The 15094-nt window shown below is 38.4% G+C and overlaps 1 protein-coding gene, 1 long non-coding RNA gene and 1 pseudogene across 2 annotated transcripts; 1 reads left to right on the top strand and 2 right to left on the bottom strand.

Annotated features, from left to right (window-relative positions):
* Positions 1 to 1250: 1250 nt before the first annotated feature.
* On the bottom strand, positions 1251 to 2325 carry LOC149248775 (uncharacterized). The gene is made up of 2 exons (XR_016265776.1): positions 2246 to 2325; positions 1251 to 1433 (listed from the first exon to the last, which is right to left on the bottom strand). It is a non-coding gene; the product is annotated as an uncharacterized LOC149248775 (long non-coding RNA).
* A 247-nt stretch (positions 2326 to 2572) lies between these two features.
* LOC149248774 (glyceraldehyde-3-phosphate dehydrogenase GAPCP1, chloroplastic-like) lies at positions 2573 to 4304 on the bottom strand. Its single transcript, XM_089451009.1, has 3 exons — positions 4107 to 4304; positions 3871 to 3931; positions 2573 to 2672 (listed from the first exon to the last, which is right to left on the bottom strand). Exons 1-3 carry the CDS (start codon positions 4302 to 4304, stop codon positions 2587 to 2589), a joined length of 345 nt encoding a protein of 114 aa, XP_089307135.1. The 3' UTR covers positions 2573 to 2586.
* A 6176-nt stretch (positions 4305 to 10480) lies between these two features.
* On the top strand, positions 10481 to 12658 carry LOC149248773 (pentatricopeptide repeat-containing protein At4g13650 pseudogene; annotated as a pseudogene).
* The last annotated feature ends 2436 nt before the right edge of the window (positions 12659 to 15094 follow it).

The raw sequence follows: 15094 nt of genomic DNA, 5'->3' as shown, positions 1-15094 counted from the left end.
AGCCTGCCTGACAGTAGCTGCACTGGATCTGTTGCTGGTTCTCTAGTAGCTGTTCGATCCAGACCCATAACCTGAAAGCTAGAAAGCCAGCCAGCTACATAGCATAAGGGATAGGTAGCATAAGTACCATAAACTGTCTTTTAACTGTAACTGTTTGAGCATTTTGTTCATTTTTGTGAACTATTGTATTTGTGTTTTGTATGTTGCGGAATATTTAAGAGAAGCATTGCATTTTATTAATGAAATGGAGGTGTGTAGTATATATTGTAGAGTCACTAAGAGCTGAATCTAGGAGATTGGCCCCCATCGCCAGGGCTTCACGAAATAATTCATGCTACTGCTGCCGTTAATGCCTCACCAGAGCTACTTGTGGAGGGATCAACAATCGGAGAGCTAATAGCAGGTGGCCTAGAGACTCCCCCATTAGTACATGAATCCAACTGCCTGGAAGAAACGCTGCCAGAAGTGGAGGCCAATCAGATTGTGTCATTTAATCAAGGGGAGGAAACATGCGGGTTTTGCAGTTTGGACGAACATGAACCTTTCACGCTCTGGGACTGAGAAACTAACAAAAACTGTAATCTCGTTGCTGCCTCTGATTTCAGTGTTTTTCTACGGTTACCCTGTGTTGCATAATGCTTATGTACGTTCAAATGTTGACAGAAGCTCGGTTTCTTTAGTCAGCTTATGCTGTAATCATTAGGACGTTGACAGCCGTTCGGTTTTTTTTCCTTTCCTGCAGGTTCAAATCACTGTGCATCCGAAAGTGAAGCGCTTGAAAATTTTAATGAATAAAACAAATTTCTAAACAATGAGAATGACGTTGTTAATTATGTGAATAATTAAGAAAATTAACTAAAACTTAATATTAATATAAACTTTTACAGTATTGGAAGGAACTGAGACTGAAGCAAGCATGTCTCTGCCTTATTTGAAGAACATAATGTAATGGGCTGTCGTAGGCTTCGATTTTTAAGAAGTGGTAGCAAGAGCTAAGAGCAAAATGCAGCATCTGTATACCAGAAGTTTTAATTTAAACTTGCTAACATTTCACAATTAGATCATAACCCAAAGCCAATGAGAAACAACAATCGGGAGGCAATAAATAACCCAATGTCACCCATTAACAAAAGCATGGTTGAAATCAGAGATAGCAAACTGACATTGATTTTTGCTGCATCGAGTTGCTTTCCTTTGTTTTTCAGATTAATTCACAACACGGCTTAATAAAAATAGCTAAGAGCAAAAGGTAGGCAAAGCCTTAATGACAAAACTATTTCACATTGCAGTCGAACTGATTCAAGTTCTTATCTAACTTATGAAGTTATTAAGACACGGACATTCACTGTAGGCCGAGAGATACATGCTGTCTGCAGTCGAGCAGAGACGGTGATGGCGGACCCAAATGCATATTTGAAGCATCCGTTGTACACCTGTAACAGAGAAAGAAGCGGGGAAATAAGACAATGCGTAAGATAATGCAAAAGAGATGTTAATTTTTTTTTGGTTTCTTTTTTCTTTGTCTTTCGACTTTTACGATGTCAATAATCAGAAGAGTCATGAGAATAAGTGCTAAGAGAAACAATGCTGTGAGTTCAGTAAGTTGGCTTATGCTAATGGATTCCATGTTATGTGAAGCGGGGAGGTGTATGTGAATATCCAGGTGCAGAGGAGGCCAATTTATACAAAAGTTCAACGTGTTTGTAAGGTGGTTTTAAGTGTGAATGGTGCTAAAATACTTGAGGTGCAATTAAGTGGTCGATAAGACATGGGGAGCGAATGGGATATGGAATGATGTATTTGGCGGTAGAAGTGATGTATCTGACATCGGGCAATCTTGGTGGTAGATTGGGTGCGACAGGAGATCTATGTCAATATCTAGGTGCAGAAATAATCTTGAAGATCAGATTGGATCAGGGCAGTATTTAATGATGGGCATATCGATCTGACATGGGGTTCAAATGGCATATGGAATGATGGATGTGGCGGCAGTAGTAAATGCGAAATTAGGTGCCCCTTTGAGTCTGTGGCGGTAGATTAAATATGTTCAGTATTTAATGATGGGCATATCGATCTGACATGGGGAGCAAATGGCATATGGAATGATGGATGTGGCGGCAGTAGTAAATGCGAAATTAGGTGCCCCTTTGAGTCTGTGGCGGTAGATTAAATATGATCTGTAAGCATAAGTAACTACTCTGATTTAATAGCAAATCAGAATAACTTGAGAGTTATAAATACAAACCTTTTTTAATGATGTTTGTAACATGCCAATAGGTTGGTAAAGATCATCTCCTCCACCAAATGTGCAGGTTGAGACAACAGGCATCCACGTTCACTATAGAAACCACAGTGTACAGTTGTTGTCTCCTGTACCAAGCGAATAAGCGATGAGCAATGGTACTACTAAGATGAAACCGGACCCTATGATGAGCAAGAAGCTGTTTGCACTACTACTGGATTAGGGTTTGTTGAAGAGATCAAAATAGATCCACTGTCCTCTTATGATCTCAACAAGATTAAACCCCGAATATGGAATAAATACAAAAATTTTAACAGCAAACCTTGTGACTGACCTTTGGAATTTTACCATTCAGCATCCTCTTCATCCCACACACTTTTTGGTTTCTCTTTAGCAGCAACTGGAACAGCCGGTACAAAATCCTCTGATTCTCAACATCATTTGTAAGCAATCATGAATTAGGATGTGTCTGACTAACATGCATAAGAATAGATGGTCTTTACGATGGCATACAGAAGTAATCCACTTACTATTTGCCTAGGTCTGCCAAATAATAGCATTCTTTTTGCTTGTAATGGCAAACAGTATAAGATACAAATGGATAATGATTCTTGTTATTTCATGATCGACCTTCTATTCCAGACAATACACACTACAAGAGCATGATAATACCATATCTTCCATGAAAATCATTGTGTCAAGAATGAAGATTTTCAAGTAGTATAAGAAATCCTCCATTTGACGGGCATGCCTGCTAGAAGCAATTGGAGAGCACTAACTGCATTATGGTAACAGATTCGTAGATCTAGCAGATCAGATAAGCTCTTCCCTATAAGAGGATAACAATAATAGTTGACTGCAATATTATCCTGATATGTGTAGCTTGTTAGAAAAAGGCCCTTCCTTTTTATCAAGAACAACAATGCATGGGCACTTGCCTAGTACGATATAGTAAAGAACTTCTTGTTGAGTTTATGCTATCAGAGATCTAAGAGGTTATAGGATGACTGTAATAAGCTAAGCTTAGAATAGATATCTTGTTACTTTTTTTAACAATGGGTAATTTCCTCGATCTAGATGCCTTTCCCTTTATAAAACTTATGTCTTTGCTTGGGATGTGTTTGGAATTGAATAGTACTATTGCTTACTGTATGGATTGGATTATGAATTCTGGTATAACCTGATGAACACTAGTCATTCAGACAGAGAGTTCAGTTTACTTAATTATGTTCTAACTTCTAATAAGACTGAAATATAGTTAGATTTGTCTTAAGTAAAAATCAGTAAATGCTTGACCAATGCGGCCCTGAGGCCATTGGTCAATTTAGAAGCCAACATCAGTTATTATATGGCATTTGCCTCTATTGCATATCTGAAAACACCAACATATTTCTGCTTAGATGATTTACAAAAAATAAATCAATAAAGTTCTTTACTCCTGTTTTCATCCTCCTGGGATCTAATGAGTATCTACGATGCTGCTACTTGTTCGGAAGACCCGATGCTATTTTTATATCACGTTTAAAGCAAAGTAGTCAGCTCTGGATCTAAGCATCACAAGAAAAGAATCATAACAACTTTATTATCATTTTAAATTCAGGACTTAAAACAAAGAGGCCCATGCCTACCTGTTGTTGCATGAACAGTGGTCATGAGGGCCTCAGCAATACCAAATTCTTCATTCACCACCTGTAGCCAGTCCATGAGTATTCGTTTCAGTTTTTACGGTGAGCTAATTTTGACACATAGTTATGACTCAATGACAATGTTTGCAGGAAGAAGCTTAGAGTATCTGCCCCAAAGAAACATGTTCTGCCTAAAAGAAATATCATTCAATGCGATTTGTAAGAATAGTATTATATACCTTTGCAAGAGGAGCAAGGCAATTAGTTGTGCAACTTGCATTTGAAACAATAGACATTTCAGGCTTATATGATCCTTCGTTTACTCCAACCACAAACATGGGTGCATCCGCTGATGGAGCAGAAATTACAACCTTCTTAGCTCCACCATGCCACCAAAAGACATCAAATAAATCAAAAGAGCAATTGGAGCTATACATGGGCACTTGCCTAGTACGATATAGTAAAGAACTTCTTGTTGAGTTTATGCTATCAGAGATCTAAGAGGTTATAGGATGACTGTAATAGCACAAAATTTAAATACAAGTGTTGAGATTAGGCACCGCAAAAAAATTGTAAGTGTGTTTAGTTATGCATATGACAAACCATGTAACAGTTTAGAACATCAGACTCACAATCAGTTAAAGTGTTAATGTTTTCAGTTAGCAACAGCAGTTAGACTTCAGTCATTTACAGGCAAGTGCATTTAATTAGCATTGAGTGGTCAATTAATGTTTTGGCCAGAAAGACGAATATTACAAAAATATGAAACTGGTTAATGTTTTCAGTTAGCAACAGCACTTAGACTTCAGTCATTGATACAGGCAAGTGCATTTAATTTAATTAGCATTGAGTGGTCAATTAATGTTTTGGCCAGAAAGATTAATATTACAAAAATACAGGTACGGAAATATGATGTTAATTAAGCAACAAGGTTGGTGTTAAGAGACTAAATGGGGTTTCTAACTTCTGTTAAGGTAATTTCTTCTAACAGCAACCCCTTCTTTTTTGGGCAAAGAGCATTGTTTGTCTGAAGGATGCAGATGCAGACAGCTTTACATGTCATAACGTTTCACTTCCTTTTTGTGTGTTGTTGTTGATCATATGAGCGACTTACAGCTCGCATGAAAATCAGAAAAAATTTCCAATTGCAATCCATGAGGCTTAAATGATTAATGGTTCTTTTAAAATGATTATCTCAATTAGAAGACAATTTCAAAAAAATTCTAGTATAGTCCAAATTCAGTCACCAAGCTTTGAATATTCAAAAACTCATTTGCAATCTTAGGTTATATTTCAATTTAGAACCATATGAAAACTGCAATTGTGATTTATCTGTTTCAACTTAGAGAATTCACATTTCCTTTCCCTGTTTCATGGCAATAGCCAACAAATTTTGTAGTCGGCCTCAGAATATCCAGATGGAAAGCATTTGTGGTAATAATTTGATAGTTGAATAGAATAAAAGACAACATATATTTGATGCAATAATACCACACCTAAGAGTACAGTGGGCTGCAGAGGGTGAAAATCCATGCTCATTATGGAAGAACCCTGGTTTAAAGTTTGAGCCACAGTCTTTGGAAGGTCATCTTGCGAATACAGGCACTGAAGATGATTTGTCCCATGATAGCTAACCTGCAACAAGTTTATTAATAAATTAACTACGAATGTTGAAAACAATACAGCCAAGCACTCATATTTGAGTCAAAGATACCAATCAGTTTAAATTAACTCTTCTGAGTGCAAAAATTGACACTCTTCTGAGTGCAAAAATTGACAAATTAAACATGGGACAACAAAAGCTAAACTCTCAATTTGAAGAATGAGACAAAGTTCAAACAAAAATAATACTATTCAAATATCTCCTCGCCTGGCTGACCAACTGGCCTTGATGTTTTCAAGAGATGTTCAGAATCTGCAGACTGGTAATCTACTGGTGGGGTGTTGACTGGAGCTAAAAAATGATTTTTACAAGAGTTTTACTAAGGTTCTATGGTCAAGAATGAAATATGTCTACAGACTATTTAATCACTACATATCAAAGTATTTGCAAAACTCTGAGCAAAAAGACTAAAAAACATATATCACTATCTATACAAACATGCCATTGCTATAAAATCGAAGAAATGAGATTGCATCCCAGCCAGAGGCAGAGACAACTTACCTGGACTTGTTGCCGAACTAAGCCCTACAGGGCCTGCAGAGAGGTTCAATATGTTATAGTAAATATACATCTTATTAATTACATTAAACAAACATCTTAGATATCACCTGTTAATGGGAAACTGTACACAAAAGCATACACACCGATCATACATCTTATTCAAAAGATATGTTATATTCTCAAGGGCACTTGTGTCTGTTGCCATGTGTTGTTAGAAATTGTGTAACCCAGTAAACTATACTGTCAAACATATTTTATGCAATTTCCTTCCAGTAGTATCAACCACTTGCTTTCTCGGCAAGGCAAGCTAAGGTTTAAAGACAAGGCAAGCTCCATATCGGTGTGAACATATGTATATGCAACCAAATGAAACATGTGCAAGTTTGAGATACATGTTAATTGAACCAAATGAACACAGGCAAAGTTTGAGATACATGTTAATTGAGCCAAATAGGAAACAGGGCAAGGAGACATACTCTGGAAATGGCGAAAGAGATGATCATTTATAAAACGAGCAGCTTCTGGACCTCCATATTACTTGCAGAAGATAGAGAGGTTCCTAAGTAAACCAAAAACCACATAAAACTCTAGAAACAAACAAATGAAACAATCAATAAATCACCTGTCTTCCAATAAATTCAATCACATCCTCTTCTGTTAGATGGCTTTGAGGCTTCCTCGCTATAAATGCCATAGGAACTTCCCCTGCTTCTTCATCTGGATATCTGCTAACACATTCCCCAACCACTGTCAATATACACAAAATATAGGCTGGTATAAGAACAATATAGAGCGATGCAAAATAATGATTTATATTCTCCTTTTAGTCAATTGATTCACATTTTTGCTAATAGCTGAATCAGAATCCCCTCTCCAGACAAAATAATATTCTGCCTGAGCTTCTGTTATTCAATTCACTTGCCCAAAAAATGAAATGGAGAGCTGGGAAATCTCACGGTATTACTGCAGAGTCTTCAATCTGTGGATTGCACAGCAGAAGCTCTTCCAATTCAGCTGGTGCTATCTGAAATGGTTTTCCATGCCATAATAAATAGCATCAAATGAATGTAATTGAAAAATTTATCAAGTGAGTATAATGAATTACTGTTGGTATTAAACGAGAATTAACTAGACATACCTGGAGTCCCTTGTATTTGATGAGCCCTTTTAGTCTGTCTACAATATATGTCAATTCAGAGTAAAATCATAGCTTAGTAGTGGATTTAATTTTACAGATGGTGTAACTGTTTTCTGCTCATAAAAATCTTGAAGGATGCTAATAAAATTCATATAATCTCATACATATTTTACATTATATCCTAATGTGTTTTTACCTTTCATGACCATAGGGCCTCGGAAGCATAATTCGCCTCTTCTGTTGGGAGGCAAGGGCTTCCCCGTTACAATATCAACTACCTTAGCCTCCACATTAGGGACTAGTATGCCTACTGAACCGTAATGCTTGATGTCGTTTCCTTCGCTCTTTATGACTGAACCACTCATCTCAGTCATTCCATACATCTGCAGAAATGATGAGTAGAACAATCAGGTAAAAACCAGTTATAAATTGAAAGGGAAACTTTTCAACAACAGAAATGCTCACTAGATTCAGGTAAACTGAGAGATAAATTCTACTAGGGTGATTCGTCCATCAAGCCTTTGTATTTATAAGTATACACAGCATTGCAAATATCAACATGAACGTATGCTCATCTCAGGTCTAAAGAGGAGGATGCATATGAAATCTTCAGACGTTCCTCCAAGCTAGAGCAAAGCATTGGACAGAGAAATAAAGAGTAGTCGTATAAACCCTGGTAACCCTTCAAAACCAAAAATGCCCACAGATTTGTCAATCCACAATGAAGCTAAAGATAATTGGCATTCTGCATGAACCATACAGAGAGTAAGATAATATATTTACAAACCTTAAACTAAAATCACAACTTAACATCAGCATTGACAAGCATATTACCCTGGTATAGTGGTTCTGGTGGAGGCTCCAACAACAGGCAAGAAGGAATGTTGTCCAGCTAAGGGCATTCCTTGAAACTGTCTCACCAAAGTAGTTGTTATTATATTTAAACATAAATTGAAGTTCATTAAAATTATTAGTAAAGTGAATATGCCGGTTAGAAAAATGAATACGACAGACTGCCAAATGTTGCATGCGCAAAGAAACGTGGCCACATGTTAGCAACGTAAAGTGTCTTCTCGTACACAAGCCTCTCCATGTTTATGGAAAGCCACGATTTGAATGTGAACGCATCCCCAAGAATTCGTCTTCTGGAAGATTAATAAAGGGCAAGGCCTACAAAATGCTAGAGCGTGGGCACCAATGACAATGGTGGAGAGCTCATTCTTCACGCAATCCATGGCGACGAGTTTGGAAAACCAGAGAGGATCATTGCTCTCGAGGAAGAAAAAGGTAGCTACAATGGCTCTGTTTATAGCCAGGCTCCTCCCTATGATTATCTCTACTGTGGTTCCTCCCTGTATGGTGACCTGAGTGCTCAGAGAATGAGGGAGTGGATGGCTTATCATGCCAAATTATTTGGGCCTAGGTCGCATTTTGTTTTTCACGATGCAGGTGGAGTGCATCCCCAGGTTAGAAAGGTGTTGGAGCCATGGATCAGGGCAGGTCGAGTGACATTGCAGGATGTAACAGAGCAGGAACAATATGATGGGTATTACCATAATCAGTTCCTTATTGTGAACGATTGTTTGCACAGGTACAAATTCATGGCGAATTGGACTTTCTTCTGCGATGTAGATGAGTATTTGTATATTCCCCGTAGGAAAACACTGAAATATGTTTTGAAGGAGCTCTCTGGTTATACTCAGTTCACTATTGAGCAATATTCCATGTCCAATAAGCTTTGCTTGCAGAAATTTAAATCTTCAAAGCTAGGGTTTGCAAACGATTTTTACCGAAATCTTGAAAAACCCGGCAAGCAAGTTCCCAAAAATATGGAGTATCTTGAATTAAATATTCGTAGAAAATACTGAGGGCTCGAATACAATTTTTACCGGCAATTTAGAATGCTTTCTGGCAATTCGGCAAAGAAGTTTCCACCGGCAATTTAGAATGCTTTCTGGCAATTCGGCAAAGAAGTTTCCAGAAATGTTGAGGATTTTAAGCTTCTGCAGTCGTCCCATGGATTGCGGCAGCGATGTGATCTGGTTCGAATGGACGTCCAGAGTTCTCAAATTCACCAGACTCGTCACGGATTCGGGCAGACACTGCAGCAAGAAATTAATTTTGCAAGTAAAATCAGATGAATGCGATCAAGAAAGTCTATATAACGATGCAATATTTCTACCTTTACCTTCATATTGTTATTAGAAAGGTCAAGTTTAGAAATGGTCGACAGCTTCTTTGCAGAGTCTGGCAAGTTAAAGAGTATAAGCCTGTTAAGTTCGTGGTTCCGTCATTAGGATCTGGGTGCTCCGGCCCCCCGCCTTCGCTGCTGAAACAACTCGATCTACGTCTGGCTGTTGTGGTTCGCACAAGGACCCTGTCGAGGCTCTGAGAGAAACCAGAAGAATGAAACTGGTGCCCTGTGTGACCTGTGTAGGAGACGAGCGAACCGAACGGGGTTTTGCGCACAGAGGTGTTGATATTGGGGACTCTCCTGAGCCGGTAGGCGGACACCTCCCGCCATGCAACCCTTTAGCATACGGCGGACACCTGCACAACAGCAACCAAACCTTAGCATATGTATGCCTGTTCGCATATAATACGAATTAACATTAAACATTAACCAATTAATGTTAGCATTAAGAGGAAACCGCTCACGGTCAGGCCCAGTTCATTGTGCGGAAATAGCAATTTAGGCTATGGTCGGGCCTCTTCCGCCTCGGGAAGAGGCCAAATAAGATGGCGAACGCAAGGTCAACTCCGAACTTTACAATATAACTGCAAATAACACACGAAAACCTTGCAAATTAATGCTAACTGGCCTCCGAACGGTTACTATAGTCCCTGCCGGATGCCAGATGGCAGGGACTAATAAGATATTCATCAATATGCACTTTATATGGATTTAAATGAACGTAGGAAAAAAATGTTTAATGACTCTTATGTGAAATATATTTTAGAATTTTTAGAAGTGAGGTATATTATTTTAATTGAATATTTTCATATGAAGATGAAATAGAGTTGTAATTTTTTATGTTTTGTACTTTGAAAGATGTTTTCAACTTAAAAGATTTGATTTTATGTATATTTGATGAATTCGAGGTTAAAATGATTTATATTAATTATCTAAAATTATTTATTGTTTTTTATTAATAAAATATATATATTATACAAAATTTAAACACAATATTATTTTTACGTCGTAAGGTGTTTCCCTTTGAAATGAATTGCCCCAGCCGTCGCCGTGTCCTATTGTTCACCGTGGATTTGTGGTGTTAGACGATTGAACAAAGTTTGATCGTTGATCCAAAACTGAAACGGTTCATGAAACTGAAACGGTCTATGTCAGATGTGGGAGCCTGGCGGACGCTCGCAGAGTTTTTGATCAAATACCCAAACGTGATGTATGTTCGTGGACTGTGATGATCGCGGGTTATGCCAGGCAGAGGGTAGCCCACGAGGCTTTAGGGTTGTTCTTCCTCATGCGGCGAGAAGGCGTCCAACCCAATAAGTTCACATTCGCCAGCGTACTCCCTGCTTGCGCCGACTCTGCAGACATCAGAGAAGGACTGGACATTCATGAAGAGATCAAAAGAAGTGGATTGTAGAGTGATGTATTTGTGGCGAATTCCCTGATAGATATGTATGCAAAATGTGGCAGCATAGAGGATGCACGCTATCTGTTTGACAAAATGTGTGAACGAGACGTCATATTCTGGACAGCGTTGATTGCAGGGTATGCGCAGAATGGGCAGGCAGAGGAGGCCATGGAGCTTTTCAAGAAAATGTGGCTTGTGGGTATGAAGCCAAACTCCAAAACATATGCCAGTGTTCTGCCGGGATGTGCCGATCTGGAACAGGGTATGGAAATTCATGGGGAAATAATCAGAAGTGGTTTCCAGTCTCATGTCTTGGTTGAAAGTGCCCTTGTAGATATGTATGCAAGATGTGGGAGTGTAGAAGATGCACGCCATTTGTTTGCCAAAATGCGTAAACGGGATACCGTGTCATGGGCAGTGATGATTGCAGTTGTTACGCGGAACGGCTGGGATGAGGAGGCCCTGAAGCTTTTCCGAGAAATGCAATTGGCAGGTGTGAAGCCAAACTCGAAGACATTCCAATGTATTCTCCTGGCATGTGCCAATTTGGGAGCTCTGGAACAGGGTATGGAGGTACATGAAGAAATAAATAGAAGGGGATTCCAGTCTGAGGTATCTGTGGGCAATTCCCTACTAGACATGTATACAAAATGTGGGAAAATGGACAAGGTACGTGAAGTATTTGACCAAATGAATCTCCGAGACATCATATCCTGGATGGTGATGATTGCAGGGTATTCCCAGAATGGGCGTGCCAAGGAATCCCTGAAGCTTTTCCAGCAAATGCAATGGGCTGATGTGAAGGCGATAGCAAAAACATTTGCTGGTGTTCTCTCAGCATGTGCAAAGTTGGCAGCATTGGATCATGGTATGGAGATCCACAAGGAAATAATTAGTAGTGGATTGCAGTCTGATATCTTTGTGGAGAGTGCCCTGATAGACATGTATATAAGTTGCGGGAGTATAGAGGAGGGACGCAGATTATTTGATAAAATGCCATTACGAGATGAGGTATCTTGGACAGTAATGATTGCAGGTTATGCACAGAATGGTTCGGGAGAAAAATCCCTGAAGCTTTTCAAAGATATGCAACTGGCGGGTGTGAAGCCGACTACAAAAATCTTTGCCAGTGTTCTTTCTGCATGTGGCAACTGGGCAGCTTTGGAGCAAGGTGTAGAAATCCATGAACAAATAATTAGAAATGGCTTTCAGCTGGATGTCATTGTGGTCACTGCCCTATTAGACATGTATGCAAAATGTGGTAGCTTAGACAATGCACGCCACCTGTTTGACATGATGCGACATCGAGATGTTGTCTGTTGGACGGCCATGATTGCAGGATATGCCATGCATGGCTATGTAAGTGAGGCCATCACACTCTTTGAAAAAATGAAAGCCTGTGATGTAAAACCAAACCATATCACAATGGTTTGTGTTTTGTCTGCCTGCTGTCATGCAGGCCTAGTCTATGAGGGCCTTCAATACTTCAATTGCATGAGGGACTATTATCACATCATACCTGCGATGGAGCACTACTGCTGCATGGTTGACCTGATTAGCCGTGCTGGGCAGCTAGATGAAGCAGAAGGCTTTATCAATAAAATGCCAATCAAACCCGATGCATCTGTTTGGATGTGTTTGCTTGGAGCCTGCAGAATACATAACAATATAGAGTTAGGAGAATTTGTGGCAAAACACCTTTTTGAGTTGGATGTGAGAGATGTTGCACCTTATGTGCTTCTCTCAAACATATATGTTATGGCTGGTAGATGGTGTGACTTTGAAAAGGTTAGAAAAATAATGAAAGTCAGAGGAGTTAAAAAAACTCCTGGATGCAGTTGGATTGAGGTCAACAAACAGGTGCATGCCTTCCTTCTAGGTGAGAGGTGACATACATGACCAAAGAGGTTATAGAGATTGTTTTCAGAGATGAAGTGAATAGGGTATGTTCTAATCTAGTTTTCAAGGTTGTATGCAAAAATGAGGAGCATACTTTAATTTATATAGCAAATGACTTCCATACTTCCCTCAATCAAAAGCCCAAGTGGTCTGCAAAACTAGAGATATGAATTCCCTCTACCCACCTTGCATTGTTCAAAACATAAAGATAAGCTTCATTCTTAAGACAAGGAGCAAGCATTTTCACTCAACGTGTTTTAATCAAACCAATGAAATTGTTATCATAACTGTCAAATAATTCAACTCCAGTCAACAACCTTCTCATTCACTCTGCAAGACGTCGAGTCATGGATACCTTGTTAAATTGCTACCAGGCTCAGATACCATTCTTTTATTTAATTCGCCTCAGACTTATCACTGAGATTACATGCCCTAACTGTATCATGCAACTTCTGAGGTGGCCGACTTATGAGGGACAAAATGTCTATTCCTTGTCGTGGCAAAGGAATAAATATAGATCCAAAAATATCTAATCACATGGTGCTTGCTACGGGTGTGCTTTGAATCTCCTCTAGGGTAACTACAACAAGAAATTCATCAATCCTGCAATCAACATATGTTAAACCTTGGAGAAGTTTCCTAGCACTCGTTTTCTCCCCTTGGTCTTTAAAAGATTGTCCATGGTAATCATGGAAGTGGCAAAGTTACATGAATACATTTACTGGCCCAGCATGCAAGCTGGGGAGTTTCAGATCCAGCTCAATGATACATTTAGCATTACGAGCTAAACCAAATACATTGTTGATTATACTAGAATAAATTGTTTATTTTGAACAGTTTGGAGAGCCCTCGAAAGTTAGTGTCTTTGATGAGATTAGAATGACAAGAAAAGGAGTGACCTTGATATTACATCTTGGCAATAGTCCTGTCTTGCTAACATGCTGTTTGGTGGACTTAGAAGTCTCCCTATTTGGATGAGTGAGGAATGAAATGTAACTTTCAAAGAAATTGCCATTTCAGCAATAACCAGATTCAATGATTGGTTGCATTGTTGAATATAATTGGAAAATCTTGAAATATCATCAATGATGTTTATCGTCCTGCTAATATTGTTGTCCATGTCTGACTCCCAAGTATCATCCTGCTAATATTGTTGTCCATGTCTGACTCCCAAGTTCTCCAAGTCATCTTTTTTTTCTTTATTGCTTTGTTCTTGTTATCCTTTGACTTGCCGGGGTAGCTAGAGAATCAATTCACTTGTGTTTTGTATCAGAACCAGCAGTTCCATAAATAAGATATATGGAATTTCCATGGACATTTTCCAGAGATGTTTTTAACATACTTAGCTGACCCTTGTGATGTCAGGTGTTTGGGAGAGAGAGATTATACCAAACTGTGATGCACTCTATGCTCATCCTCTCACACATGATGATGTTGCTTTTTGGATGTGGGTTGTGATATATGGTAATCATTGGTATATTCTATACTGGCTCATAACACTTTAAATTCTTGTCTTTTACCATGTTGTACCATGGTTTGTTCATAATTTACCTCTAGATAATGTATCACCTTATGAATCAAGTTGAACTACTAGAAACCAAGGTAGGTGTTTTACATCATTTTCCCTACTCATTTTTCACACCCCATCACTTCATCAACATTTTCATGCATTATCATCACTTCTCCTTCCATGCTTGAGTTATCATATGTATTGTAGCAAGGTTCAAAATAAAAAGGAAAATTATTAGGTATAAGAATGTCTAAATAAAAATCAAAGAGCTAAAAAAAATGCTCGAGGTAGAAGCAACTAAAGTCACATCATGCACATGAGACATGCTGCCTTGCTATAAAACCCAGGTTCTCCCAGCCCCATTCTCAGATTAAAAAGAAGGAAAGAAAGAACTAAGCATATAAAAAGAGAAAAAGAAAAATAATCTCTAGCTCTTGAAACATCATTTCCCTTGTACCACATTCACCATCATCACTTGCACCCTATTTAGAATCCTAAGAAATACATCTTGTCTTAAGGGTTTTCACATGTAATTAAGGTTAACGATGTCCACACGATGGTCAAGTTAGGAAAGAGTTAAAGATTAAATTAGTCATCGAGTATTAAGAGATTTCACTTGATTGTAATGATTTGAATTTATGAAGGGAAGAAGTAAGAGTTATGGCCCTGTTGTGGCCATCAACAACCCCCCTTTTTATTTAGTTTTAGAAATAAAGCTAAATAAATGGGGACCCTTCTAAAAAATAAAAACTAGTGCTTATCTTTCCCTTAGTTTATTTTCAAGATATATGTGAAAAAATTAATGAATCCTATAAAAAAAAATTAACAAAGTAATATTTTCTTATATAGTTGAGATGTGAAATGTGAATTAGTTACTTTATGTAAATTTAATATTCTTGAACTTTAAAAGTTCAAAT

The sequence above is a fragment of the Pinus tabuliformis genome, chromosome 7 (assembly GCF_031772625.1).
Source record: "Pinus tabuliformis cultivar Carrire ecotype Pingquan chromosome 7, CPIR1, whole genome shotgun sequence".
NCBI lineage: Eukaryota > Viridiplantae > Streptophyta > Pinopsida > Pinales > Pinaceae > Pinus > Pinus tabuliformis.
The sequence above is the reverse complement of the archived record's forward strand: the minus strand, read 5'-3'. Positions and strand labels throughout refer to the sequence as shown.